Source organism: Carassius auratus, chromosome 15 (genome assembly GCF_003368295.1).
Source record: "Carassius auratus strain Wakin chromosome 15, ASM336829v1, whole genome shotgun sequence".
Classification (NCBI taxonomy): domain Eukaryota; kingdom Metazoa; phylum Chordata; class Actinopteri; order Cypriniformes; family Cyprinidae; genus Carassius; species Carassius auratus.
Genome location: NC_039257.1, coordinates 11,299,703 through 11,327,427, shown reverse-complemented (window position 1 = coordinate 11,327,427; position 27,725 = coordinate 11,299,703). Strand labels below are relative to the sequence as shown.

The window sequence follows — 27,725 nt, the reverse complement described above, 5'->3', positions numbered from 1 at the left end:
GTCAATTAATTGTTATAAAATCATGCAATGCTTATCAATTTATTACACCACCTGTCATAATAGAGAAAACACACATATTTTAGGAATCTGTGAAAAAAGTAGTTTAGATCTAAAAATGTTATTGCCTTTTATTGGACAAATTACAAACCAAAAAAAATTATTTATCCTGTAAAAGCAACTGACATTTATATTAAGATACTTATATTCAATGACACACTGCTGTCCATTCACACTTCCTACTTTCATAAATTACTCTCACTGCATGTTGACTTTTTAAACCTGAATTTAATGTTCAACAACAGATATTTCTCCCTCTCCACGCCGTTGCTCTTTCAGTAAAGAATTCAACTTAAAGCAGGCTGTTAGGACGTGCCTTTATGCAAAAATGGAAAGGCTTGCATGAATTTGTGACATTTACAGATAAGGACATGACCGTTAACTGAAAGTTTTTTGCACTGAGGATGCATCTGTCAAAGTGCCTAACAGGGCAAGCCATTATGCTAATGCATCAGCTTGAAGCTTAAAATAAAGATTTCTCATGTTTTGGGCAGATTTGATCAAGTACTTTTCCTGCTGGAGTTCATTCTGTTTCCTGCACTATTTTAGATGCATTTTGTCCATAGAAGTGCATTATTCAGTGCTGTAATTCGATGCGACCAGCTATACATGTCTATGATTTTTATTATCGATAATAATCGATTTGATCAATCGGTGGTTGCAACCCTACTCTTGTGAACGTGTGTCTAAATTTTTTTCATAAAGTAAAAAAAATGTAAATTATTTGAACCACTGATGTCAAATGGACTATTACATTGATATCCTTAATACCTTTCTGGACCTTGAATGTGGTAGTTGCATTGCTGTCTATGGAGGGTCAGAAAGCTCTTGGATTTCATGGAAAATATCTTAATTTGTGTTCTGAAGATGAAGGAAGTTTGCAAAGACTTATGAAATAAAAATTTTCATTTTTGGGTGAACTATCCCTTTAACATTTTTATAGAAACCATAATGAAAAAAATTCTGTATTCTTTGTTGAATCTAAAGAACAGTTTTTATTTGAAGAGTTATTTTAAAACATAAATACTTTTGATAAGCGATTATTGTTACATTAACTTCAGAAAATCTTTAATTCATTATTTTATTTGAATTAGTTTTAATTTGGAGGGTTAAACCTGTCAGGCAGCATCTGTATGGTGTCCAGTTAGCAAGAAAATAAATGGTATTAAACTATTAAACAGTTAAATTAAAATGACTTATGAAAAACATGGTTACTTACAGTAATGCACTTGAAATCATAGCACTGGATCACAGTTTCAGAAGTATATCCATAACACCTAAACATCACATGGGTTAGCATGAAATGTAATCAGTTACCAGTTTTCTTGGTTAAATTCAATCTTTTCAAATTGAGTCATGACCGTTTAAATCAAGTAATTTTCACAACACATGCAAGGATGTGAGAAATATATGTGATATAACTATATTTTAAGCATAGTTTTTACTCTGTGGAAAACAACACTGACTGTAGTCTTGTTTAAACTGTAATATTTCTCGAATAGTTGAGGGTATGTTACATATGCGTGTGACTGTTTGAGCAGTTCATATTCATTTCTGTGATCTGAGAACTGCGGCTTTTGTTTTCAGATCTGATGAGCTATCAGTTTTGAAAGTAGGCCCATCTCTCACGCTGCAGCATTAGATGACCGTGATAACCCACGTCTCCATTGCTCTCATCATTTCTTGTATCTCTCCATTATTCTGGGAAGGGGGCTAGATTTTAATTGGATTGCGCGATTGATGGTTTCATTTCACGACACTGCAGATTTTTTTATGTTGCTAAGTATTTTATGCCTGTGACTGTCTGCACTAACTAGCTCTGTCAGTTCGATCAGGTGTCGGAGTCATTGTTACATTAATCTGCTTTGATAGACCTCTCCTGATGAATGCTTTAATAAAGACATTGGCAATCCAGTAAAATCAGTTTCATAGCTCAATTTGTCTCTCCTCTTGTTCTCTCTCTTCCTCCAGGGCTGGTTCAGAGATGCGTGATCATTCAGAAAGATGAGAACGGCTTTGGGCTGACCGTCAGTGGGGACAACCCTGTTTTCGTGCAGCTCGTCAAACAGGGTAAGATGCCCATCTATCATGCTGTTGTCTTTCTGGCTCCGCCCACATCAGCTTCTGTGGACGTCTTTCGAGACTCTCTCTCTCTCTGTCTCTCTCTTTCTTTTAAAAAAAAAGCTGAATGTTACTCAGCTTATTCATTTTTTAAAAATCTGAACAGCAAAACTATATCTAAATATAAATGGTATATATAAAACTTTTTTTGATCTTAGTCTGAAAGGTGGTCATTCAGGACGCAATACACGTCATACAGTGTGGAATATTCTCTAGAAGCACACTCATAATTGCTTAGCTTTCTCAAAGTTTTTAACTACTTGACATTGTAGTGAATTGTGATCGAGTCAACATGTTTCCAAGAGACGTAAATGCATGAATACCCAAAATGGGGGTTTCGTCATTTGCAAAATGACAATGGAAACCCATTTGTGTGCAATGTAAATGGAGCACATAAACCACACAGCAATGTGCTGAAAAACCACCCAGAACCCCTTAGCAACCAAATGGCTGCACTCTGGCAACCACTCATTGCATCAGGAAATGCTTTCAATTCATAATTGTCATAATCGTCTCCTGTCTTTTGGCAGATGGCGCTGCAATGCGTGCAGGTGTTCAGACGGGGGACAGGATCATTAAGGTGAGACGCTTACAGATGCAAGAGCTGTGTTTCTCACTGCCCACTCCTCTCTCTCTCTCTCTCCACCACTGCATTTCAGCATCTGTCTATTCTGCCACCTGCTGGTCACAACAAAAATGACTTCATGTTTGAGTCTGTATAAGAGAACTTGCATGTATGTTGGAGTATAATGCATTTTAATGTTTGTCTCCTGTGCTTTAGGTGAACGGGACATTGGTGACGCAATCGAACCACGTTGAAGTGGTGAAATTAATCAAATGTGAGTATAAATCATTTGCTTGTGTCAAGACAACATGTTTCCACCGCTGACCAAATCTCATTTGTACTTCATAGCTGGCTCATACGTGGCCCTCACAGTGTTAGGCCGGCCTCCCGGGTTACCCCAGATCCCCCTCTCGGAGGTAGACGTGGGTCTCGGGTCACCGGGGGATTATGGGGACCCCTTTGTTTCATCTCCCAACTCTTACAATGCAGCGAAACGTACCTCCTCTCCTTTGGTATCATGGGTAAGATGCCCATACGCCCATTCCTGAAAATTGTTTTCCCATCTGATTTTGTTTTGTTTTTCGTTTTGTGTTTATTTGTTGTATGTAAGTTCACTTCCTCATGTCTCTCCTCCAATTAAATTACATAATCTGTGTTTATTATTTGCTCCTCCTTGTCGTTTGTCAACCCAACCCTACATAGGAAGAGAACAGTTCTCCACTTATCCAAAGAATGGACAACAAGAGGATGGTGTTCATAGAACAACAGGACATAAAGGTCAGAATCTAAATATCAGACTCAAAACTACTAGTTTAAAGTGGGCACACATGGTACTTTCAATTTCACAAAGTGTGCCTGTCAGTAAAGTGTGGAGTTATTTTGTATTGTTGCAGTATGACTTAAGATGATAAGAAGGAGGCCTTTCCTGTTTAGGAGGTAATTTAGAGATTTAGGATAGCTGGTAAGTGAGAGGGGAGACTGAAGCACCTCCCACTATGTTTCGACACCGTTACCACCTTCACATGTCTTGTAAACCAAGATCTGTCATTCTCTTTCTGTCTTGGAGAGCAACACAGAAGTAGACTTTTACAGAGCAGAGTAACAAGTTGTTAGGTTTAACTCGTCTGTTAAACTTTTGTCTGTGTGTGTATGAGATCTGATTATATAGTATACAAAAATGTCTCTTCTTTAGGGACTGAAGGAGGACTACAGCAGAGTTCCTACACCCAAACCACTACGGGATATCCAGCAAGCCAAGAAGCACATTCCACATCAGCAGGGCCTGCTTAACAGGGCTCCACATGTATGACATTTCTGAGTCTGACCAGTTTATATGATACTCATATTCAAAGCATCAGTAACACACTGTTAGGGAGTGGTCAACCGATTTGGATATAGCTAGAGAGATAGATTGTTTGATTATAAATATGTATATATCATATGCTATTAAAATCTTACACAGCTCAACTGTTTTCATCATTGATATATTGATGATAATAATAACAAAGGATTATCAAATAAGAAGATTAGAATGATTTCTGGAGGATCATATGACAAATTCAGCTTTGCCATAAGAGGAATAAATTTCATTTGAAATGTATAAATATATATTGCATAATATCTATTTAAATATATATAATTTAAATTAAATATATAATTTAATTAATTAATTTAAATATTTTTTTAATAAAAAATTATTAAACAAACCTGAAATTAAAATTTGAATTACTAAAATTAAAATGTTTGTAAAAAAAAAAAAAACATACTATATAATTTTTGGTAATAGCAGCTTCCTCTTGTTTTTTTAAGCAATTTTTTTTAGACAAACAGTCTTCAGATATATCATAGCTTGATATATTGCTTGACCATCAATTAGAGATTGTTAATTTCAAAAGCTCTTTAATAGTCTGATTTAATAGTTTTGAATTATGTGCACATGTATTGACTGTAAAGCTGTGCTTTAGGAGAGTGTCAGGAACAGTGAAGATGGCTGTTGGCTGAATGAGGATCAGAATAAGGGAGATTTCAGCCCGGAGGGTTTCTGGAGTGGAAGTTCAGTGTCAACTGTAAGTGCACACTGTTCTCTCTTTTCTTTGAGATATCTTCACTGATCTCAGTTAAACAGTGGCACTTATCACGAGTGTACTCGGTGGCTCTTGTTCCTTGCTTCCCTGTGGTGTGATTAATTGTGCTTATGGTGTTTGATGTGCGGGTCCAGCGCGGTTTCTACCCGGCCTCTCCAGAGAGCCAAAGGGAATCCAACTGTTCCAGTCCGAAGTGCACCCCCAGAGACAGCCTCAACTCCTGCCCCTCCCTGGAGGTCGACGACAGTCCCAACCTGGTGAGAACCACTGCTTTTGACAGACCTTTCCGCCTGATTTCTGATGAGCATGATTGTCACACCTCTCTACTTCTCGTAGAATTCTCGTTTCCCATCCACCATTGGGATCCCACCCCCCCGCCTGGCTTCAGAGATCATTGCTGCTGAAGATGATGACTTTGACTCTGAGCAGGAGCAGGTATTTTTTAGTTCCTTTCCTTCAGTGGTCTTGGTCGCCTACTTCTTTAACCAGATCTGATGTCTCTCAGGTGAACGGACAGTGCAGCTCCTTCCAGAGTATCGAGATTCTCAAGACTCGCCCCGCTCATCTTGCGGTCTTCCTACACCATGTGATCTCTCAGTTTGACCCTGCACCTCTGGTGAGTTCCAGCAGTAATTAGCAGTGCTTTTTTTCACCTGATGGGCAATAAAACAGACAAAAGAATCTCATGGAGTTATTTGAAGAAGTGATTAGACCAGTGGTTTTCAACCTGTGGGACAGCGGTGGTATTGCAGTTGGGCCGCCAATTACTATTAAAGTAAATAATAATATTGTTAATATATGTAAAAATGTCTAAGTGATAACATAATAACATCATTTCATATAATTAAATAGCAAAAAATAAATATTAAACTGTAACCATGCTTCCACTATTAGAGCTCGCTGATTGGTTTAAGAATAAACCACCAATTTATATTTTTGCTGCATATGCTACAGAACAACAAATTCAAACATGCATGAATGGCTGTCAACGAGGTCAACATAAATGGCTGCCAACATGTTCCCTCTACCTGCTGCCGAGCTCTGCCTGGATCTGGTTTTCCCATTTTGCTGAGCGGTGCCAGTCCGAGTTATTTTCTGTTCATTGCCAGTTCATTCTAGGGCTGTGCGATTAATAGAAATTGTCATAAAATCATGATTTGAGTGTGCGCGATTTCTAAATCACTTTATAGCACGATTTTCCAAGGCCCTGACCTCCCTCAGTATGCTATCCGATCCAATCCGAATGAAGTGCGCACAGAACCGAACACTGTCTGTGATGCGCCTTTTTTCTGAGCCCATGTTAATGAATCAGAGCTTTCACACTGCATGCAGTAAAAGGCTATAAATAAAAATATTTAATTAATAATAAATAATTAATATCTATCACATGAGCATAGAGAGAGTTATGAGTGCACAGGACGCAGTTTAAGTGAGAGGAAACACGTTTTAAGTGCACACACTCTCTGTGCGAGAGCACCGTGTATCTGAGCAAGCACGTCTGGTTTTGTGACGGAGCAAAGGAAATCTACGTGCTAACAGAGAGATTCATGCTCGTGCATTATTTTAATGTGCTTTCGCGTTACAATAATGCACTCTCGCTGCTGCTTTTGTACCACTTACACATACTGTATACACACTGCAGACAGAGTATGTATGAACCTGCATAATGTATAACACATCTATTTCAACCCCTGAGGCATCGCTACAATTAATGAGCTCTATGAACAATGCATGGCAAAAAAGTCCCTGGACACGGGATTTATTTATTTATATATTTTTTTACATAAGTCTAGAAATTTTGTTACACCTTTACTATAGTGATTATTTTGACTTATGTCTTTTCTAGAGAGTTTTGATAAAGCTCTAATTTGTTTTCTTTTGGAAATATGTTTTAAATTCATCCTGAATGTGTTTATGACTGTAAAGCATATCTGTGTGTGTCAAAATTGTGATTAAAATCGAAATCGCAAAATTGATCAAAGAAATCGCGATAATACAGTAATAAATACAGTTAACAATCTAGCTTCTGAGTACTAAGTTATTACCCCAACAATAGCTCGGTGTCAGTAAATTTTTTTGCAGTGGGCTGCGCAAACATATGTGTTTGGTTGTGTGGGCTGCTAGTTGGAAAAGGTTGGGAACCACTGGATTAGACTTTGGAGTAAGATTTTTGCTCAAATATGTTTTTTTTTGTGTTTTTTCTTTTTTTTTTTTTGTCGAGCTGTTTAAGCTATAAGGATGTCTGCATAGATTTGGTTCACCATATATGAGAATTTAAATTGTGTTGCCATTGATTATGCTTTTCATAAGCAGAGGATCCAAATCCCAATGCATTCATTGCAGAAAACATTGTTAAAGAAAAAAAGCATATGCATATTTGTAGCATATGTGTTTCACTGAAGTCACAAACTCTGATGTAACAACCAGTTGCACAATGAAAGCACAATAAACCACTCAAAATGCATGTCCAAACTGCGTGTTTGGGCTAAGATGCACTGACAAAATTTCATAAAGTTAAGAAGAAACTAATAAAAATACAAACAAAAAATTAATTAAATAGACAAAAAAAGGAAAAAGCTGTTGTAGACTTATGGATAAATATACACTACGGTTATGGATAAAGAGAAACTACTGTTCAAAAAAAAATTATCAATGTGGATAATGTCACCTATTATAATACAAGACTTGACATATATCGTTGCTGTCCATTTTGATCAGTTTATTGCGTCCTTGCTGGATAAAATTGTTAATAATAAAAATAATAAAAACTTCTGACCTCAAATATTTGAAACCTAGTGTTTATCAGTGACTAAATCTGTATCATTAGTAATGTTTTAAAGTAAAGGGATACAAATCTACAAGTCTGTCTCAAATTGCTTTATTGCTCACTGAATCTGACTTCCCTCGACAGCTCTGCTACCTCCACGCTGACCTCTACAAACAGACCAACTCCAAAGAAGCACGGCGGATCTTCATGGACTTCTTGACGTTCTTCATAGACCGGGGGGCAGTAAGTGGAACTTTTCACACCTCTTCTCTTCTTGCTCAAACCCGTCATTGTCTGCTCTGACTTGGTATCATCTGGTCTGCGGGCAAGTTGAGGCAAAAGCCTGTATCCACCCAGATCAACCGTGCCTTTTGTCCAGAGAGGTGTGTGGAGGGTTACTCCTTTCCCAGCACCCTCAGGGTCAGGAAGCAAACACGCTCTCAGACAACCTTTTACCTCCATGGTCATTGCATATTGTTGTTCTCGAACTCTGTGTGCATGTGTGTGTGTTTGAGTGCGTGCACGTCTTCCCTGCAGCAAACTTTTTTCTCTTTCTGCAAGATGGATGGGTAGCTCATTTGGAACTTGTGCATATCTTTTCCTACAGCTCTGCTGTTTTGTTACCTTGTTATTGTAGTGTTTGTAGTTGTTTTGCAGGAGAGAAAAAATACTGCTGCTTTTGTCAGAAAGCCCTTTTTAATTGATTATTTTCATTCAACAGAATTTGAAAGTCGCTGTGCCTGAATCCATCTCCTCTGAGCTCGGTAAGCACAGTTAATTTTAGAAACGTCTTAATGGAAGCACAAACGTCGTTCTCACCCTCACACTGTTGTTTGCGAGTTAATTTCAACATCCAACCACATAGTCATTTCTCAGCCCTCGGTGGGAAACCTGCAGTTGTTCAGAAAACACCAATTTTGTTTAACATTCATGTTGACTCTTCATGTAATTATGGATTTAGCTTCTGAAGGACATGTTGACATGTTTAGTGACTCATACTGATGCCGTTTCTGTTCATGCAGGTTGTTTACTGGTCATGTATGGGTGTGTATTTGTGAGAATTGTTTTTGTTTTGTATGCTCCTAGGTATAATTTGGGGGAAAATTGAGGATGTCCTTAATTGTAAATTTATTTATAAATCATACAAAATGTTTTCTTTTAAATAAGATTCTGGTTTGTCTCTAAAGCAATTATTAAAAAAGTTTTTTTTTTTTCTATTATATGGCCCCATTTAATTTATGTATATGTGAGTCTGACATTGTCACGCAGACAGTAAAGCTTGATATCACATAGATTATTGGATCATCTAATGATCCCCATGAGAATTTGCTCAATAAACATACAAAAAATGTATTTATTGAAATGTAAAAAAATGAAATCCTAAACTTAAATTAATATGAACCATGAAACCTGTGACTACTCATTTTTTGTGTGTACATGTACTCAGAGCGACGCAGACCAGAGCTGATTCCAGAGGAATTACACAGGCAATATATACATACAATGCAGGAAACTCTCCGTCCGGATGTACAGAGAAACTTGGAGGACTTCAGGTCAGGAATATAGACATTCTCATTTCCTCACTAACCTGTGCTGCCACATTGCACTCTTTCAGACTAACAGTAACACGTACAAAACAACTGCATCCACTCTTACAGGCAGAAGCGCAGTATGGGCTTGACCCTGGCTGATGTAGAGCTGTCTCGTCTGGACTCTGAACAGCTGGCTCCAGAGAGAGAGAGATTATGCGCTGAAAACATCCTCTCCAAGATAGATGATGTCCTGTGAGTATCACACACAGACTTTTTTATTAAACAAAACAATATTCTTTTTAAGTTTTTCTTGACATTCATGACAATAGTCTAGTTTTGCAATCTATTATAGTCTTGGTATGACTGCTATCAATAATATGTATGATTTAAACCTCAGTTGCAAAAATTTTTCAATTTGAATCATGAATAATATGTATTAATTTTAGTGCCGCCAAACAATTAATCGCAATTAATCGCATCCATAATAAGAGTTTTTGTTTATATAATATATATGTGTGTTCTGTGTATATTTATCAGGTACATATACATGCAGACATACATTTATATATTTTGAAAATATACACTTATTTACGTATGTTTTAAAATCAATAAAACGTATATTTAATATATATGTTTAATATATAATCATAACATTTTTCTTATATATATATATATATATATATATATATATATATATATATATATATATATATATATATATATATATATATATATATATACATCCATGTGTGTGTTTTTATATATACATAACAAATATACACAGTACACACACATTATAATTATTTATCTATATTATCACCCTTATAACATTTTTTAAATCTGTTTCAGAGAAAATACATAAATATCAAAATAAAAATGTATATTGTCATGTCAGTAGACTAAAAATAGAAATTGAGAAATTATTTAGCTATATTGTTTAATAAAAATGTGGCTACATTGTTTTCAAATAAAAAATGATTTAGCTCTGTATTTATCACCATTTTAGCCCTTTAATTGAGCTCTTTCATTGCAAATTCATAAATATCAAAATATAAATGTGATGTTGTTAATAGACTAAAAGATTTGAGAAATGATTTGGCTATATTGCTAAATAAAAATTATTTGGCTTTTTTGTTCAACATTTAACTTATGCATTTCATATCAAAATATATTTTGAATATCCTACTCCACATTCTCAAGATCGTCTGCTCGGTGACTGTTCTCCATCTTACACGCGTGTCTCTTTCAGGTTGTCTTCACAGCCCACAGAGGAGGAGAAATGGTGAGAATTTTTTCCTATTTTCCTCCAGAAAACCTCATCCATAATGATCGACAATAAAGACATTAAGGATGAGGGTTATTTAATTGTGCGTAAAGATGTTGCGTTAGATTTGTTTGTAAATTGCCAGCCTGGGGTATGCCAGCATATTGACACTTGACACAAATGCAAGATGCTGCAGAACAGAGATCTCTTAATGAGATTTCTGATCTTCATGCATTTCCTAGTCCTCATTTACCATAATGGAGGCAAACATATTTGAGATGCCATATGGAAACACCACAAGCCTGTATGATTTATGATTGTACAGGATATATGTGAGAAGATAGATGGCGAACTTGTGCGCGTGTGCACGTGAGTTTTGAGACATATGGCAGAAGGCACAATAAGATAGGAGTCATGTGGAACAGAAGGAGTTGGCCACATGCACTCAACAGGCACAACAAAACCCTCAGAGAATCGAATCTTAATTAGGAAATGAAAGACTTTGATGCTCAGCGCTGTGCTCTAGTTACTAAGCTTGGACAGCGAGTGAGAAAAGTGCTCAATTAAACCCTAATACACAATTTTGTCTTTTCCAGCAACACCATACAGTATGTGATCTTTCTGTACATGAAGCATCTGGGAGTTCGAGTGAAAGAGCAACGAAACCTGGAATCCAAACGAGTTCGAATTAATTTTCTTCCTTCTAAACTAAGGGTATGTGTTTGTACTGACACAGCTGGATCACATAACACATAAGGTTCCAAAACCTGACTTGCTGTCTAAATAGGCAGTTACCTTCTGAGGGAACATTCTAATGGAGATTGTTTTGACTGATTTAAAGCATTCTTTGTAAAATACTTTGACATTAGTATAGTTATGTCAGCATATTAATTCATTTAAATATAAATATGAATAGTGCACACAAATTGGTGTCTTTTTTTGGTTTTCAAAATAATAGTAAAATCAAAATAAAATATTTATTGCTACTGTGCTGTAAAAAGTGTAATTAAAAAAATAGATATTTTACTACATGGCGCAGGAAGATTATGTGGTCATGTTGAACCCAGGGGAAACAAAATGATGTAAATGCATGAACACGATCCATGCAATCCATTTATTATTAACATTTTTCTCTTATTGTATGTCTGTTGTGAAATTTAGCATGTCATGTAAACGATACGTAATTAGTGTGGCATAATTGTTTTGTTAAAATGTCCGGAGCTCACTTATAATGTCTGAAATACTCCCTCTGTAGGCAGTTTACTAGGTTATGGAAAAAAGCAGTTGTCTTCTCAGTCTTCCCGAGGCAAGGTTGTTACCCTAAAGGTTGTTTTTTTATTATTCATGAACAGAAAAGCAAAACAGAGAAGGAAGGGGAGAAAAAGCCTCGCTTTCCCATCCGGGTGCCCCCTCGGTGGCCCAGTCGCATCGATTCCGTACCATGTAAGTCTAATGCAAAGTTCTACAACCTGCAGCTATTGAAGACACAGAATATTTTCGTAAGGCTTTGAACTTTTTTTGTCCAGAATTAACCAGTGGCTGGTATGAAGAAAAAAAAAATTTACAGGACATGTATTGTTTACCAGCTATGAAACTGTCTTTGATGTTATTTAATTGAAAACGGACATATTAGTAGGCTTGAATTTTTTTTATTTTTTTGTAAACATGTTAAAACTCCGTCTGCATTTGTTTGTTAAAATATTCATCTGCAGTCAAATATACACTACCATTCAATATTTTGACAAAAGTCTGGGATTTCTGACTCACAGCCTGTGAATAGTAGATTTAAATAATTTGCTAATGATGATTCAAACGCGAGTTTTGAGCAGTTTTGAGCTGATTTTGGTAAAATAAAGAGTCAGATTTTTGTTTGTGCTGTTTTTCCACATCATTTCAGGTAACTGATATCAATCTCAGAATGGTTTGGTCAATAGTTTGCCAAACCAGTCTGGCAAACTAGGATCTCCAGAGGATCTGGAGACTCCAGTACCCTAAAGCACCTGTCTGCTGCTCCGCAGTGGCTTTTTTACAGCTGGCATTACAATACAGATCATTTGTTTGACAGAAACCTTCCTTCATAAATCTTCATCTGACCATGATCTTCTGTGCTCGAAGTCACTCACAAATCTTTTGACCAAACCAGTCTGAGATTGATACCTGAACAGTTACCTGAAATGATGTGAAAAACAACACAAACAAAAAACAGGACTCTTTATTGTACCGAAATCCTATTGATATGTCACTTGCATAATAATTTGGAACAAGGTGTATTACAATAGAATAAAGTTACATTTGATCAAATAAATGCAGCCTTGGTGATCTTAAGAGACTTTCAGAAACATAAAAAAAAAAAAAATCCACAGACTTTTGGTAGTGTTGTGAATGTTTGGCCTGAAAGCTTGCAACTCATGGCAAATTCTAAAAGCAGAAGACTTGCCCTCATTTCACTTTCCTTCCTCTGGGTGGTGAAAGATTCATGTTGATGGAGAATCTTGTTTGCTGTGTGTTTGAGCAGCTGGGAGGGTCGGGGACAACATCAAGCATCGGCCTCAGAAGCAGATGTCTCAGCCTACTTTGGGCGGGTTAGAGTTTATGGAGGGTGGACGTTTTCGGAGCAGTCAGTCAAGTGAGGGCTCAGACCTCCTACAAAGCCCGAGTTTGATCACCTCTCCCTTCTTCAGTGCCTCTTACGGCTCACCCTCAGACCCCTTGGGCAGGGACCCAGAGTTTGGTGAGTACTGCCTCTCCATCTCATTCATCTGAGTTATTGTTTCTTTAATTTCCTGGACATGCCATCTGAAACTGGCTCTTCTGTGTGCTCAGGTATGAGCCCGTCTGCGGTGGTTCCCCGGCTCAGTGATGGGCTGCAGTCTGGAGATGTGCTAGACAGCATTTACCCACCCTGTGACTACATCCCATACAACATGGACCAGCCAGATGAAGATGCAGACAGGTGCATGTTTAAAAACTTATGCAGCAAAGCATCTCTCTTTGTTTTTTTTTGTTTTTGTTTTCTGAGATATTTCTTACAGTCTTGAGTTTTCATATTTACTGTTGTTTTGCTAAATTTAGTCAGCAGAATACAGCCAATTGAGTAGATATCTGCGCAGTTTTGAGTTTCACATGAGTGCAGAAAACTCGCTTCATGCATCTCTACACTCTTGACACTGGACACTTTTTTTCTGGCATCAAAATTTTGTTGAAATTTCACTTATGTGACCATCCCTATAGTGTGTGATGCTAAAAAACTAAGAATTCAGATTCTTTTTTCACTTTGTTAAAGGGATAGTTCACCCAAAAAAATAAAAATTACTTGATGATTTACTTACCCTCAAGCTATCCTCGGTGTATGTGACTTTCTTCCTTCAGATGAATACAGTCAAGAGTTATATTAAAATATGCCCTGGCTCTTTCAAGCTTTATAATGGCAGTGAATGGGGGTTGAGATTTTGAAGCCTAAAACAGTGCATCCATCCATCATAAAAAAGTACTCCACCTTCTGAATAAAGGCTTTCTTGACATTAAACAATGCATTTTTTTCATATAACTCTGATTCTATTAGTCTGAAAGAAGAAAGTCATATACACATAGGATGGCTTGAAGGTGAGTAAATCATGGGGTAATTTTCATTTTTGGGTGAACTATCCCTTTAAGTTTAAGATTAAGTTTAAGTGTTTAAGTGTCGTATCAATTATTGGTATATACTAGAGTTTTCATTTCCTTCCTTCCTTCCTTTCTAATTTTGTACTTATCCTTTTTGATTTGATATAGAAAATTTAATTATGTGTGCACATTTTTGCTATTTGTACATTTTGAATACCTTCATTTTTCCACTCATTTAAAGTTAATATTTTTAAGAATAAAAATTGAATAACACTGTTAAATTATAATCTTCATCAAATCTCAAAATGAATATCCAATTTTTTACATAATGTTGGGTTGTCTAATTTAATTTGTATATTTATTATTATTATTATTATTATTATTATTATTATTAATGTTATTATATTAATACCAGCCATTTTTTGCTTATCCATAAAAAATGATTTATCTTATACCAGGATTGTAATATCATGGTGGTCACTTTATGTCAGTGAAGTGAGCAAGTATGTCTTGTTTTCCAGACTCCCTGATGGGGGCACACCAAAACTGAGTAGAAGGTACTGGACACTGGCTGCTGTCAATCACCCACATCACTTATACACTGTGTCCTAACCAGAAGTGACATGATAAAGCGACAATCGATAAAAGCTATTTCTTTCTCCCTAACCAGCTGTAATGAGGACATTTTCTCCACTGCCTGGTTTCTGTTTTGTGCTAGGCTGCCATGCTCATAGTGCAATCTTATTTGTTCAAAGTATCTACCACATTGAGCATCAAAAATCGACTGATTGGCTGAGATTATATACCAGTGGTTTCACAGTCTGAATAAAATGTTTTTCACATAATGTTTTGCATTAAACTTGGTTAGAATACAGTGTTTACCCTCTTTTTGATGAGCTTCCTGTGTGTATGCCCTCTTATTGTGCGCCAGCTCTCAAATTCAGATACACATTGAGCTTAATGAGATTGTTAATCTATGTACCATCTCCTCCCTCACAGGTTTGAAGAGTTGCAAAGTGAGGATGATCAGGGGAGTGATGTTTTCTCCGATGTAGATCCTCCAAACTGGCAGCAGCTGGTCGGGCGTGATGTTTTAGCAGGCCTGACGCCCCACGAGATCAAGAGACAAGAAGTCATTAATGGTACGATCTTGTTCGCTTTTCACTACATAAATCAGACAGGTGCACGTCAGATTTAACGTGCACAATGCATTGTTAGAGTTGCATCTTTGGTTTGCCTCTGAAGTAACTCTCAGTCTGTCTGATGCTCGCAGAACTATTCTACACGGAGCGAGCCCATGTACGCATGCTGAAGGTCCTAGACCGTGTCTTCTACCAGAAGCTCACCCGAGACAACATACTGCCCCCTGCTGATATCAAGAACATATTCACCAACCTGGAGGAAATCGTCCAATTGCACAGTATGTTTTCTTCCAATCTTTTTTTTTTTCTTCTGATAAACAGCCATGTTTCAGATCATGGCATCTGCTTTTTACATTTTCAGTGAGGATAGCAGATCAAATGACGGCGATACGCAAGAAGAACGAGTTGACGGTCATCGACCACATAGGAGATGAGTTGCTGTCTTGGGTAAGGGCTCATGTTTTGCTCGTATCCTGTGGCCGTTGTGATAGGTCTTCTCTGGGTGATAAGACTCCCACACGCTCACAAATCCTCTGGCTTGTTGTTTTCTAGTTCAGTGGTGGAGAGGAGGAAAAGATCAAGCAAGCAGTGGGCACTTTCTGCAGTAACCAGCCCTTTGCCCTGGAGCTCATCAAATCCCGGCAGAAGAAGGACCAGCGTTTCACCTCCTTCATGCAGGTGGGTCGAGACTCCTCGCTGGCCGCAGGGCCGTGAGAGCTGAAGTTCACTGAGAGAGAGACTGTGTTTGGAGCATTACAGACATACAGTGCTGTTCAAAGTTTTGGGGTCAGTAAGATTTTTCAAAAATTCTTTTGAAAGATGTTTCTTATACTCATCAACACTGCATTTATTTCTTCATCATCAAAAAAAAAAAAAAAGTAATATTATTTATGTAAGCCCGTTTCTGCCACTGAATAAAAAATGGAAATTGTGAAAAAAAAAAACCATTTTTTTTTCAGAATTGTCAGTTCATATCTTGCAATTCTGACTTTATAACACGCAATTACGTTTATATCTCGCATTTCTGAGGGTTTTTTTTTTTTTCTCGGTTGCGACTTTAAATCAAAATTGCATGTCCATATCTCGCAAATATGACTTTTTTCTCAGAATTGCGAGTTATAAAGTCAGACTTCCAAGATATAAACTCATATTTCAGAGAAAAAAAAAATCTGAATTGCTAGTTTATATCTCATAATTCTGACTTTATAACTCTCTTTTGCAAGTTATAAAGTCTGAAAAAAGTCATAATTGTGAGATAAAAGGTCGCAGTTACCTTTTTAATCTTTTATTTAGTGGTGGAAACAAGCTTCCATTAGATATTACTATCAATAATAATTGTTTTCTTCTGTAATATAGTTTTAAAATATAATATTGAATTTTTACATGATTATAATTTTAGAATTAATTATAAATATATACATTATTACATATTATAATATTAAACATTTAAAATATAATTTTAAAAAGTTGAATTTTCAGCATCATGATTACTTCAGTCTTTAGTGTCACATTATTCGTCAGAAATCATTCTAATATGCTGATTTGATGCACAAGAAACATTTCTTATTACAACAACTAGTGATGAAATTTAGGTTTTATATTTTTGTTGAGACTGTGATGCATTTTTTTTCAGTATTGAAAGTTTGAAAGAACAGATTTTATTTGAATCAAAAATATTTCATTACATCAATTTCATGCATTCCTGCTGATTGAAACTATTAATTTCTTAAAATAATCTTAATCAGCCAAACTGTTGAATGGTTGTGTACTTTTGCATGTTTCATGGAGTTGTTTTCATTTTCCTTGTTTAGGGCTGTCAAAGTTAATGTGTTGATGCGTGTGATTCATTCAATAATGCTGGTAGCACATTTATTCACTTGACTATTTTATTCTGTTGTGCATGTATTTTTTTTTTATTAGGAGGAAGAGAATGTGTTAATGTGTTAACTTATTTTAATTTGCAATTAATTAATTCTAATTGCATTTTAATAAATTGACAGCCCTACTAATTTACAGAAAATGGCAGGTTTGGTGTGTTGATACAGTGTTACAGCAGAAGAGATCCTTATCTAAATAAAGTCATCTCTGACAACCAAACAGAGAAAAGGAAGACAAAAGAGATTTTGTTTAATTGGAGCTATATTTGTATGATATACTGTAGAATTGGCTTATCTTGGAGATAAGAGTGTATGAACCTCAGGCAGAGGTAGTTGTGTTGAGCCTTGGGAGGGTTGAGAGCTTGTGTTTGTCTCTGCACTGTTTTTATCTCGTAGTAGAAGTGGATGCAGGGAACATGGAGAGTAAGACTTAAGATTTAAAAACCTTTCCACATACACTGCATTTTCTGAAATCAACCACGTTAATCTATCCATTGAGAAAACTAGTGTGGAAGCACTAGAACATAAAGGTGTAATAAAAATGTCAAATCCACTGTAATGCCTATTATGCCTTTGAGGTGTATATTAGAGAAAATAGAGCTTTTTCACATCTTAAAGAAGCAGCTGCTGCTGATTATTCACCTCCACGTTGTTCCAAATTCATTTGACTGAATTTCTGCTGAGGAACAGAAAAGGAGATAGATGGGAGAAATTTCCCGCTATTATTTTTAATGTATTGAGAATTAAGAATATATATTATTGAGAATATATATATATATTAGTATACCATTAAAGAGTTTATTAAAATGTTCAGTTAGGCTTTATTTTATATTTTCAGTTTTCATTTTAAATTTAGTTTATGATATGATGATATGAACATATTTATGTTTTTGCCATTTTTATAAGTTATTCAATATTTCTATCTAACATTATTTTTATTTCAGTGCTAGTTTCATTATTAGTATTTCCGATTTAACTTATTTCAGTTCGTTTGCAAAGGCACCATTTCTAATTAATCTAATTTGTCATTTATAGGATGTTTTATTTCAGCTTAATTTGAATTAACAAAAAATAGTAGTTAACAATGACAAAGCTGGCATGGAAAAGAGCAGCATGAACATTCTGCCAAACATCTCCTATTGTCATCTACAGAAGCAAAAGTCAAACAGCTTTGGAAAAAGTTGAGAGTGAATAAATGATGATAGTATATTCATTTTTAATTAACCCTCTGCTGAAGTGACAGTATATTTACAGATTTCAGAAATTTATTGTGGTTGTTTACCAAGACGTTAGTGATTCCAGATACCTTGCTGACGGATCACAATGTTGTGACTTGCAGAGGATTACTTTCTCACTTGAGTGAAGGATAAAACCCACTCTGAAGTGTATTATTCATGACATGAAATATACAAAAGATTAGGGAGGACTTTGTTGTGGATTTGCATGTACTGTTGTCCTCAATTTCTTGTTTGATTGTCTGCACCATCTGCAGGAGGCTGAGAGCAATCGACTGTGTCGACGATTACAGCTAAAGGACATCATCCCTGCAGAGATGCAGAGGTTCACCAAGTACCCTTTACTGATGGACAACATTGCCAAGTTCACAGGTATTCTCCCTCTTCATGCATCCAGTCTTTTTAAAGCATTGCGTTGCAGCAAGGTTTACACTAAAGTTAAGTGAATGCTTGTTCTACACAATATTTTAACCAAATTCAGCACAAAAACATTTAAAAACAAAATGGCAATGTTTAAGATTGACATCCAGTTTAGCAACAGGTGTGACTTCTGTTCTGCTGTGCTCTTAAAACAGATCGAGAACGAGGGAGAACATCTGTTCTGTCGTTTTCTCTCACCCAGAAGGGGTTGTCAATCATAGCATTGCTGATTGACAGCAAAAAAAATATTTGTTACACTCTCACCTCATGCCATAGGTATGTCAGTGACTTGACATGTAGCTAGTTGTTGACTAGAACAACCAAACTCATTAAAAATTCAGTATTGAGCCATGAAAATGATTAGGAAGTCACTTGCGTTATTGAATGCAGGTGACGGTCCTTTATTTTTATTTAAAGACAACAATTAAATTAATCACGGACAAAAAGACACAAAAGAAAGTTTTCATGAGCAGCAAATCAGAATATTAGAATGATTTCTGAAGGGATCACATGACACTCCAGACTGGACTAATGATGCTGAATATTCAGCTTTGCAACATGATGCTGAATATTCAGCTTTGCAACACAATGATAAATTACCATTTGTATATATATATATATATATATATATATATATATATATATATATATATATATGTATGTATGTATGTATGTATGTATGTATGTATATATATATATATATATATATATATATATATATATATATATATATATATATATATATATATAAAAATGGTAATTTATCATTGTGTTGCAAAGCTGAATATTCAGCATCATGTTGCAAAGCTGAATATTCAGCATCATTAGTCCAGTCTGGAGTGTCATGTGATCCCTTCAGAAATCATTCTAATATTCTGATTTGCTGCTCATGAAAACTTTCTTTCGTGTCTTTTTGTCCGTGATTAATTTAATTGTTGTCTTTAAATAAAAATAAAGGACCGTCACCTGCATTCAATAACGCAAGTGACTTCCTAATCATTTTCATGGCTCAATACTGAATATATATATATATATATATATATATATATATATATATATATATATATATATATATATATATATTATAACTATTTTAAATTGAAATATTTTCAAATAAACTAATTTTATAAGATACTATTATAGTATAAAATATTTATTAATATTTATATTATTTTTATATTTTTAGTATACATTTTAAATTGTTTTAGAAATTTTGTGATTTTGTTTGACTTTTTTCAGCTTTGCCATTAGTCATAAAATACCATTTAAAATATAGAAAAACTTAATTTAAATTTAAATATTTCAAAATAAATCTTATTTATTAATAAAATAAATTATTTATTTATTTATTTAAATACATGTTCATACAAATCTATATTATATGTAAATTAAAAAAATAAGCAGATTTGGTTTTTATTTCTCATTTTACATGTCATTTTGTAAGATAATTTTATTTTCCATCAATTATTTTATCGCAGATTCCCATCACCCCTTGCAACCCCTACATTTTGGGGAAAGTAAGGATTATTCCTGATGTCCTGTGTGTGTGTGTGTGTGGGCAGAGTATATATGTTAGACAAATAAGAAGTCAGACCCTCATCTTTATAGTGTTGGCTGTTCAAAAAGCATTTGCTGTCTGAACAACAACCATTAGCAAATTAGAGCTATGCCTGCTTTTAAATCCCCTATTATTATTATTCAAAAAAATGGTTTGTGGCGGGATCGCACACTTTCAAAGCGTCTCTCACATTATTTGGCAGACGTGTTAAATTGTGACTCACTTGGCATTGTCAGAGAAAGGCATTAAAATCTAAAGTATAACTAGCGATTAAAGAGGAGGTGGTCCTCCTCATATTCATCGGCACTTGGCAATAGTCTCAGTGCTGGGCACTAGAGGAAATAGAGGGCACTTGGCTGACCAGGATGTCCTTAAAGAGTTGATTAGTCTCTTCTTGAAACGTGTGTGCATGTACGTTATGTCTCGTCTTTACCGACAGATGAGTCAGAGGAGAAAGACAAAGTGAGACGAGCAGCCGAATGCTGTCGGCACATTCTCAGCCACGTCGACCAGTCTGTGAAGGAGTCCGAGAATAAACAGGTAAGCACCCAGTGCAGCTCTCTCTCCAGGCTCCAGGTAGACAGACTTTATAGCCTCAGGTCAGCTTAAAGGAAAGACTGGAAAACCTCAAATTAATGATTGACAGATTTCATCTTTAGGGTGAAAGTTCCAAGTCATCTTACATCAGCCCTGAAACTGCTCTTAGAGTAGAAACATGATGATCCAACCTGCTGGAGAGAAAATTCATTAATAAGACTCCTTCTAGGAAAATCTGTTCTTCTCCAGGATCTGCAGTGTATTTCTTAAACGATTGCGGCTTTAAAGGTTTTATTTTTTTTTCGGGGTGTCTAAATTCATTAGAGGTCAGCCAATGTTAATGGATTCTTCAGCATAAATATGTATTGTGTTTGTGTCCCACAGAGACTGGAGGACTACCAGAGACGACTGGACCTCTCTTCCCTAAAGCAGAGCGAGAACCCCATGATCTCGGAGTTCAAGGTTAGTGCTTATCATACAGATTTGTCCAGGTTTTTCCCTAGAAAACCCTATTTGAGGAACAGACAATAGCAGGTTATCCCACCAGTCTCTCTGTCATGCGGATCGATGTCAATCATATTTGTGGGTCTGAGATTTATTTTTAGGAAGACAACATTGTAAGGAGCTGAAATCAGTGTTTTTTTTTTTCAGACAGACAAAAATATGGTTGGCTTGGCATCCTTTTAGTTTTTGTATCTTGGAGACATTTTTTTTATTTAATTTATACAAACTAAGTCCAAACCCAATCCATGTGTGGTTTTAAATTCAAATAAAAATAGATTGAATTGTTTCAGTCTAAAAGTTTCAGTCAGATTTAAAGCTTTTATTATTCAGGGCATGACATGACCAGAAAAGTTTTATTAATATATTGTTAATATTTTAGTACATTATTAATATTTTTTAATTAGCTTTTGTATTTTTAATTTTAGTTTCAGTTTTTAATTGCTTTTGTCACTCTATTTCTAATTTTTAATTAATTTTATGTCAGTTATTTGCCAAGGCAATATTTCTCATTTGTAAGTTTTTATTCTGTAGTATTTAAATTTGTTCTAGTTCAGCTTTATTTTAACTAAAAAAGTAATCGCTAGCATTCATAATTGTATTTTGTGATTGACTCAGAGTAAGGAAGTTTGTCTAGTTTAATTTTGATCTTTATTAACAGATTGAAACTCTTCTATTGGTTTATTGTTTTTGTATCTCTCTGATTGAATAGCATCCATAAAAAGAGTTCAATTTTGAATGTACCCTTTAACGTTCATATGTGGCATTCACAATGTAGTAACTAATCTAGATGGGGGACATTTATCACCCTCTCTGAAAATGTGGACCCAGTTTCATTTAAGAATCAGATTTGAAGAGCACATCTAAATCGGGTGCAAGCTAGCAAGTCCTTTCTACACTGAGGATTTTAAGGATGTAAGTTACTCATTCATTTCTTGTCCCGCAGAACCTGGATCTCACTAAAAAGAAGATGGTCCATGAGGGTCCTCTGTCCTGGAAGATTAACAAAGACAAAACCATTGGTAAGCCACTGCACTCAAACTTCCCAAAAGCTTGCTCTCTTGATGATTGTATAATAACACTAGTTTCTGTGTTTGCATCAGAGCTGTATACTTTACTCCTGGAAGACATCCTGGTGTTATTGCAGAAGCAGGACGAGCGTTTCATTCTCAGGTGTCACAGCAAGAACCTCGCAGGAACGGCTGACACAAAACACATATTCAGTCCCATCATCAAACTCAGCACTGTGCTGGTGCGCTCGGTGGCAACAGGTGGGCATCTGACTCCTCATTTGTCAAAAGTACACACTCTCCCCACATGTATTTCAAGAGTGAATCCTTACAGGGTTCCTTGTTTTCCCCACACAGATAACAGATCATTCTTTGTGATCTCCATGTCCAAAAACGGAGCACAGATTTATGAGCTGATGGCACAAACAGTGTCCGAGCAGAGAATGTAAGTTTTCACATTTTTGCAATCCACTACTCTCTCGTTTATAGAGCAGCGTTAATTGTCTTTTACACCAGGTGGCAACGGCAGATTGCTCAGAGGGCAGATGTTATAAACGCCAAACCCCATAGCATCATTCCTTTGCCTCAGCACGAGTGAGTTCCTCTCTACTTAATACATAATTTATATCTTTTTTATCTTTGATTTTCAAAATCTTAGTCTGGGACGAGAGTAACAATACAATCTATGCATAAAATGCATTAGAATGTAGCAAATCTAAACGATAAAGGCCTTCACCTTACATAACTGTTCCTTTGTATTCTAGTGGTGACAGAGACGGTGTTGAGTTAAACAAGTTCAGCAAAGGCTCCGAACGGATCTCCACAGGAAGCATCCAGTCCGCAGGTAGCTGTGCATGCACAAACGCTCCTCTGATTGTACAAGGGTTGATTGCCACCATACCCAACTCCAGCCTTCATCATCTGTCCTTAGAGAAAGACAGTGAAATTTCACCCACGGCAGCCCTGCGGGATTGTGTCCCGGACGCCAACCCTGGGGAAGAGGACCAGGTCCCGAGAGCTGGCAGGGATGCCTCGTATCTGGACTCTGAACTCTTGAACGGCAGGGACGCAGACTCTCAGTCCTGTTCGTCTAAAGCAGATGAGGCTCTTAAAACCTGTAAGATTGCATTTAAAATGCATTACCTTAAAAACGCATCACTTTCGTATTGTGCTTATTTTTGGCAACTTGAAATAATACATGTGAAATAATCATTTGCATAATAAATTGTGCTTGCCAAACATCTTAACAATACCAGATTCCTAGAGCAACACATATACTTGAACTTGGGATCATCTCTATTTTAACATGAAGCTTTTTGGTATTCGTATGAGGTCAGCAGGGGTCTTTTAGTATCTGAGGATCATGTTGGGAAGTAGTTTGTTTTAGTAAGTCTCATTGCTACAAATCAGTTCCCTTGAATGGTTTGTTTCAGTGAACCGGTTAAAAAAAAGCACACTAAATGATTGCTTTACATCCCTGATAGCCTAGTGTGGTGTATTTGAATCTCCTCTAATATATTGAAATAAATCCATAGATAGGTGCAAATTCTTTTTTTTTTTTGTTAAAGGGATAGCCAACCTCAAAATGTTGGTAACCAAACTTTCACACCATGTTATTCAAGGAACTTAGTTCTAGAAACTAGTCAGCAGGGTAGTTCCTAGAGAACAAATGTTCTCCCTCGGGCCGTTTTCCTGGTTGCATTCGCACTGGCAGCAGGAACTCTGAAGCGGTCGACAGCAATGTCTTTTTATAACGGAGATGGATATGTAAACGCACAATTTATGAGATTGCAAGAGCAAAAAATTGGGCTGAGAGACCATTTTTTTATGACAGCTTGCAGTGTTACATATCATCAAAGCTGAGAAAAGAACACAACACTACAGTTAAATGCAGTTATCACTGTTTTCCAGTAAATATTTTGACATCGTTTTTTGCCGGGTGGCTGGTGTTTCGTGTGCATTTGGCCAATCAGCGTACACTTACGTTACTGATAGTTCCTATAAGACTGTTAGAGCCTGCTCTGGAGTAGGAGCTAATTTAGTTCCTCCAAATGGAGTTCCTAGCACTAAAAGCGTTCCTAGTTCCTGCGATGCAAACATGCCAATAAGTGGGTAGTTCCAAAATTAGTTCAGGTACTATGAAAAGGTTCCCGTGGTGTGAAGGGCCCTTATGTTATCAACATCTTCATAATTGAATAAGATCTGTGTGTACACGTCATGATGTTTTTCAGTGGCGGCACTGAAGCAGGTGCTGGTGACCCAGCTGATGGCTCAGGATGAGGGCGAGCAATTGTGCCGATCGGCCGGCAGTCGTCTCCTCAGGACCACCTCTCTACGCACACCGGTGGAGCACAGCTCCATTCGCACCCCTAGTCGAGCTAAGGACTACAACTCTGGAGATACGGGCTTCTACGAGTACCCAGAGGACTATGGTGAGTGTTTGACCAGGAAACTTCCCGAGTTAATGCTGGTTTATATGGAGAGGTGGACTGTCGAGATATGGCATGGAGGGTATTACACATGCTTCATCATCCATGTGTCCCGGCTGATTGTGGTTGTGTTTTCCAGCAGCTTACCTGGTTCTGGAGGGGTACGGTGGCCCAGGCGAGAGCAGTACAGATGATGATATTCAGGTCCGGAGAAAGGAGTCAAGTTTGGCCCACAGCTGTGCTGCTGACTCGGGCATCAGCCTCAAGTTCTCCTCACCCTCCTCAGGCAGCACGTCCCGCCTCAGCAGACAGGTCCTCACACATTTACGCTGCCTGCAGGCCAACCTCAACCACCTCAAGGTCTGTCTGCTCTCACCACTCTCTGTTCCACAATATATTCAGTATTTACAACATACTCACATATACAGTTTTTTTTTTGAGGCCATTAAATTCTTAAAGCCGATCATTAGGCTAGCTTTTTCATTTGCATCAGGGTTTTTTTTTTTCTGTGTGAATTTTATATATATATCCACATTTTTGTCTTATAACCAATATGTAGAATTTATAGATTTTTTTAAATATATATATATATATATATATATATATATTGTAATTTATTAATTGTAATTAATAATTTTTGTAATTTATGCACAAGTGTGTGTGTGTATTATAAAAAAATAAGTTTTCAAAATGTAATACATTTATTTATTCATACATTTATGTATTAATGATCTTTATTACATTAATAATAATTGTATCACTGTTGATTTAATTATAGTAATTATAAATCATTTATACTGTATTTATATTATTTATTTAAAAAATATTAAAATATATAAATTTATTAATGATTAATAAACAATTTATTGTTAAGGATTTCTTAATAGTAATAATATATATGCATTATAAAAATGTTGTTTACAATAATACAATTAATTATATTCATTTAATGAGCAATACTATCAATAAATATAATATATTAGTGCTGTCAAACGATTAATCGCATCAAAAATAAGTTTTTGTTTACATAATATGTGTGTGCTGTGTAATTTATTTATATATAAATGCACGCACTTGCATAATATATTTAAATATAAATTAAATGAATAGAAATACATGTAAATATTTTCAAAATATATACTGTATGCATGTGTATTTATATATGCATATTAAATATAGACCGTACGCACACATTATGTAAGCAAAAACTTTTATTTTGTATATGCTTGATCTTTTGACAGCACTAATACTAATTAATAATATAAATATTTTTTTTATTCTCATTTAAAACTATTATAGCTGTTTGAAAAATCTGTTAATTATCCAAATAACTTATCAGATAATAACTAATAATTAAGCCACCAGATGTTGCTTTTTATGACTAGACTTAATATTAAAGAAACAGTTTTTGAAGTTTATCGACCAATTATTAATGTTCATCAGTGTTTCTATACATTTAAGACCAAATTAATTTGGATCATACCTTTGTAATGTTTTTCAGGAGATGGAAACAAAATATTATAATCTACTTCGCCAAAGGCCGGATGGCTCAGCCGCTGATACGGACGAGAGCAGAGGTAACGTGAACACCACAGTGACTGCTAAACATTTCACATCATCTGTTTGAGGGATTATTCCATCATTCTGCTCTGTCTCATTCCTCCCACAGATAAGAAATAGGGTGGCAGAAGTTCCCAGCTCCTGTGATGAAGAGGGCATCGCATCTATCCATAACATGCTCCGCACAAGCCTGTCTTCCTCACCGCTGAACACCTCCATCCAAAAATGAGGGGAATATTCTAACAAGGCCTCGCGCTTCTGTCAGCACTCGTCAATTAGGGAAGACGGACTGTCTCCTCTCAGCCTTACCTGTCCCGAGTACATGTCCTCATTCCAACGAACGTGGGCAGCCCAGTCTCTGCTCCTTCCCCAGCAGCCCTCGCTAAAGAAAGGAGAACCATACCAAAATGTACAAAGCTGTGTGTTTAGAAAATATATAAGTTGAGAAAGGATTTTTTTTAAACTAATAATGTATTAAGCAGTTTTTTTTAAACCCAAGATGTATTTATTTTTCCTTTTAGTGTTTTCCATGTTTCTCGCATGCTTCTGGCTGTCGAAACTCTTTAAGCTGTCTGTCGCTGTAGGCTCCAGTGTGACTGAACGGGGTGAGCGCTCCAGAATTCAGACTCTTTTTCTCCCCCACAATCTATACGCGTGGAAGCCCAAGCTTGTGCAGTACATAAAGAGAAGTTTTTGCTCAAGGCCTCCCTCAGTTACTCCAGCCAGCTGACATTCCTCCCAGAGCCCTGGACTGATTCATTGGCCCCGGAGACCCTCCTGCTGAGATGAAGAGTGGATGGAGTCTGCAGCTACATTTTGATGATTGCAAAAAGAGAAGATTGGCCATCAGGATTGAAGGTGATGCAAAACCTGGAAATAAAGATGCAATGACAAAATCTTTATACTGATCAGTTTTGGCCATTTTTTTTAAATGCAGGCGCTGGAGGAGTATAACGAGTGCATATGTGCTGGAATGTTGTTGTCACAGAAAGGGAATTCAAGTAGCTTGTCAATCAAAATTGCATATAATAACTGCAACTCACTGTTGTGATTTGTTTTTTAAAATGGACAAGAGCTTCTGGCAAGTTCCTCCTTAGGAGTTTAAGTAGTTTCATATTTCTTTTTTTTTTTCACAACAAGACAGGAAGCTTTTTAGTATTAGTGCTACTAAATGGAGAGCAAAGTTTGCGAGCATAATTAATGCTCTAATTATGTGCCGCCACGGAGAATGATGGGAAATTTGGTTTGTTTTTGAACTCGTGCAAGCCTCTCTCCTCATAAACCAGCTGAGTGAGTTGTGTTTTCTGGCAAGCTTAACGTCAGTCCTCATCAAGGGTACATAAAAAGGGTACAAACTAAATTGTACAGTCATCATTCACAGTTACGTTTTATGATCAATACCAATTTGCTTCTGCCCTGATTCTTTCCTTGACACACAACTAGTGTGCAAATTACACACTTGA

At 36.2% G+C, this 27,725-nt stretch overlaps 1 protein-coding gene across 5 annotated transcripts in view; it reads left to right on the top strand.

The window, feature by feature from the left end:
• LOC113115085 (rho guanine nucleotide exchange factor 12-like) overlaps positions 1-27,168 on the top strand; it is a 54,984-nt gene extending 27,816 nt beyond the window's left edge. For 2 of the 5 annotated variants that reach the window (XM_026282358.1, XM_026282355.1), the window contains 37 exons: positions 2,029-2,127; positions 2,709-2,758; positions 2,960-3,017; positions 3,092-3,264; positions 3,446-3,520; positions 3,936-4,046; positions 4,708-4,809; positions 4,956-5,084; positions 5,164-5,262; positions 5,333-5,443; positions 7,739-7,837; positions 8,316-8,358; positions 9,042-9,147; positions 9,253-9,378; positions 10,376-10,408; positions 10,987-11,104; positions 11,743-11,833; positions 12,906-13,121; positions 13,214-13,343; positions 14,515-14,550; positions 14,993-15,135; positions 15,267-15,413; positions 15,497-15,582; positions 15,688-15,813; positions 18,505-18,619; positions 20,665-20,765; positions 21,147-21,224; positions 22,210-22,285; positions 22,367-22,534; positions 22,631-22,718; positions 22,790-22,867; positions 23,038-23,117; positions 23,205-23,390; positions 24,505-24,705; positions 24,842-25,062; positions 26,204-26,279; positions 26,372-27,168. In XM_026282358.1, coding sequence (XP_026138143.1) covers positions 2,029-2,127; positions 2,709-2,758; positions 2,960-3,017; positions 3,092-3,264; positions 3,446-3,520; positions 3,936-4,046; positions 4,708-4,809; positions 4,956-5,084; positions 5,164-5,262; positions 5,333-5,443; positions 7,739-7,837; positions 8,316-8,358; positions 9,042-9,147; positions 9,253-9,378; positions 10,376-10,408; positions 10,987-11,104; positions 11,743-11,833; positions 12,906-13,121; positions 13,214-13,343; positions 14,515-14,550; positions 14,993-15,135; positions 15,267-15,413; positions 15,497-15,582; positions 15,688-15,813; positions 18,505-18,619; positions 20,665-20,765; positions 21,147-21,224; positions 22,210-22,285; positions 22,367-22,534; positions 22,631-22,718; positions 22,790-22,867; positions 23,038-23,117; positions 23,205-23,390; positions 24,505-24,705; positions 24,842-25,062; positions 26,204-26,279; positions 26,372-26,382 — 3,986 coding nt within the window. In that variant the 3' untranslated portion in view covers positions 26,383-27,168. The remainder of the gene's footprint in view (positions 1-2,028; positions 2,128-2,708; positions 2,759-2,959; positions 3,018-3,091; positions 3,265-3,445; positions 3,521-3,935; positions 4,047-4,707; positions 4,810-4,955; positions 5,085-5,163; positions 5,263-5,332; positions 5,444-7,738; positions 7,838-8,315; positions 8,359-9,041; positions 9,148-9,252; positions 9,379-10,375; positions 10,409-10,986; positions 11,105-11,742; positions 11,834-12,905; positions 13,122-13,213; positions 13,344-14,514; positions 14,551-14,992; positions 15,136-15,266; positions 15,414-15,496; positions 15,583-15,687; positions 15,814-18,504; positions 18,620-20,664; positions 20,766-21,146; positions 21,225-22,209; positions 22,286-22,366; positions 22,535-22,630; positions 22,719-22,789; positions 22,868-23,037; positions 23,118-23,204; positions 23,391-24,504; positions 24,706-24,841; positions 25,063-26,203; positions 26,280-26,371) is intronic. The other 3 variants (XR_003293825.1, XM_026282356.1, XM_026282357.1) reach the window with 3 other exon arrangements.
• Positions 27,169-27,725: the final 557 nt, after the last annotated feature.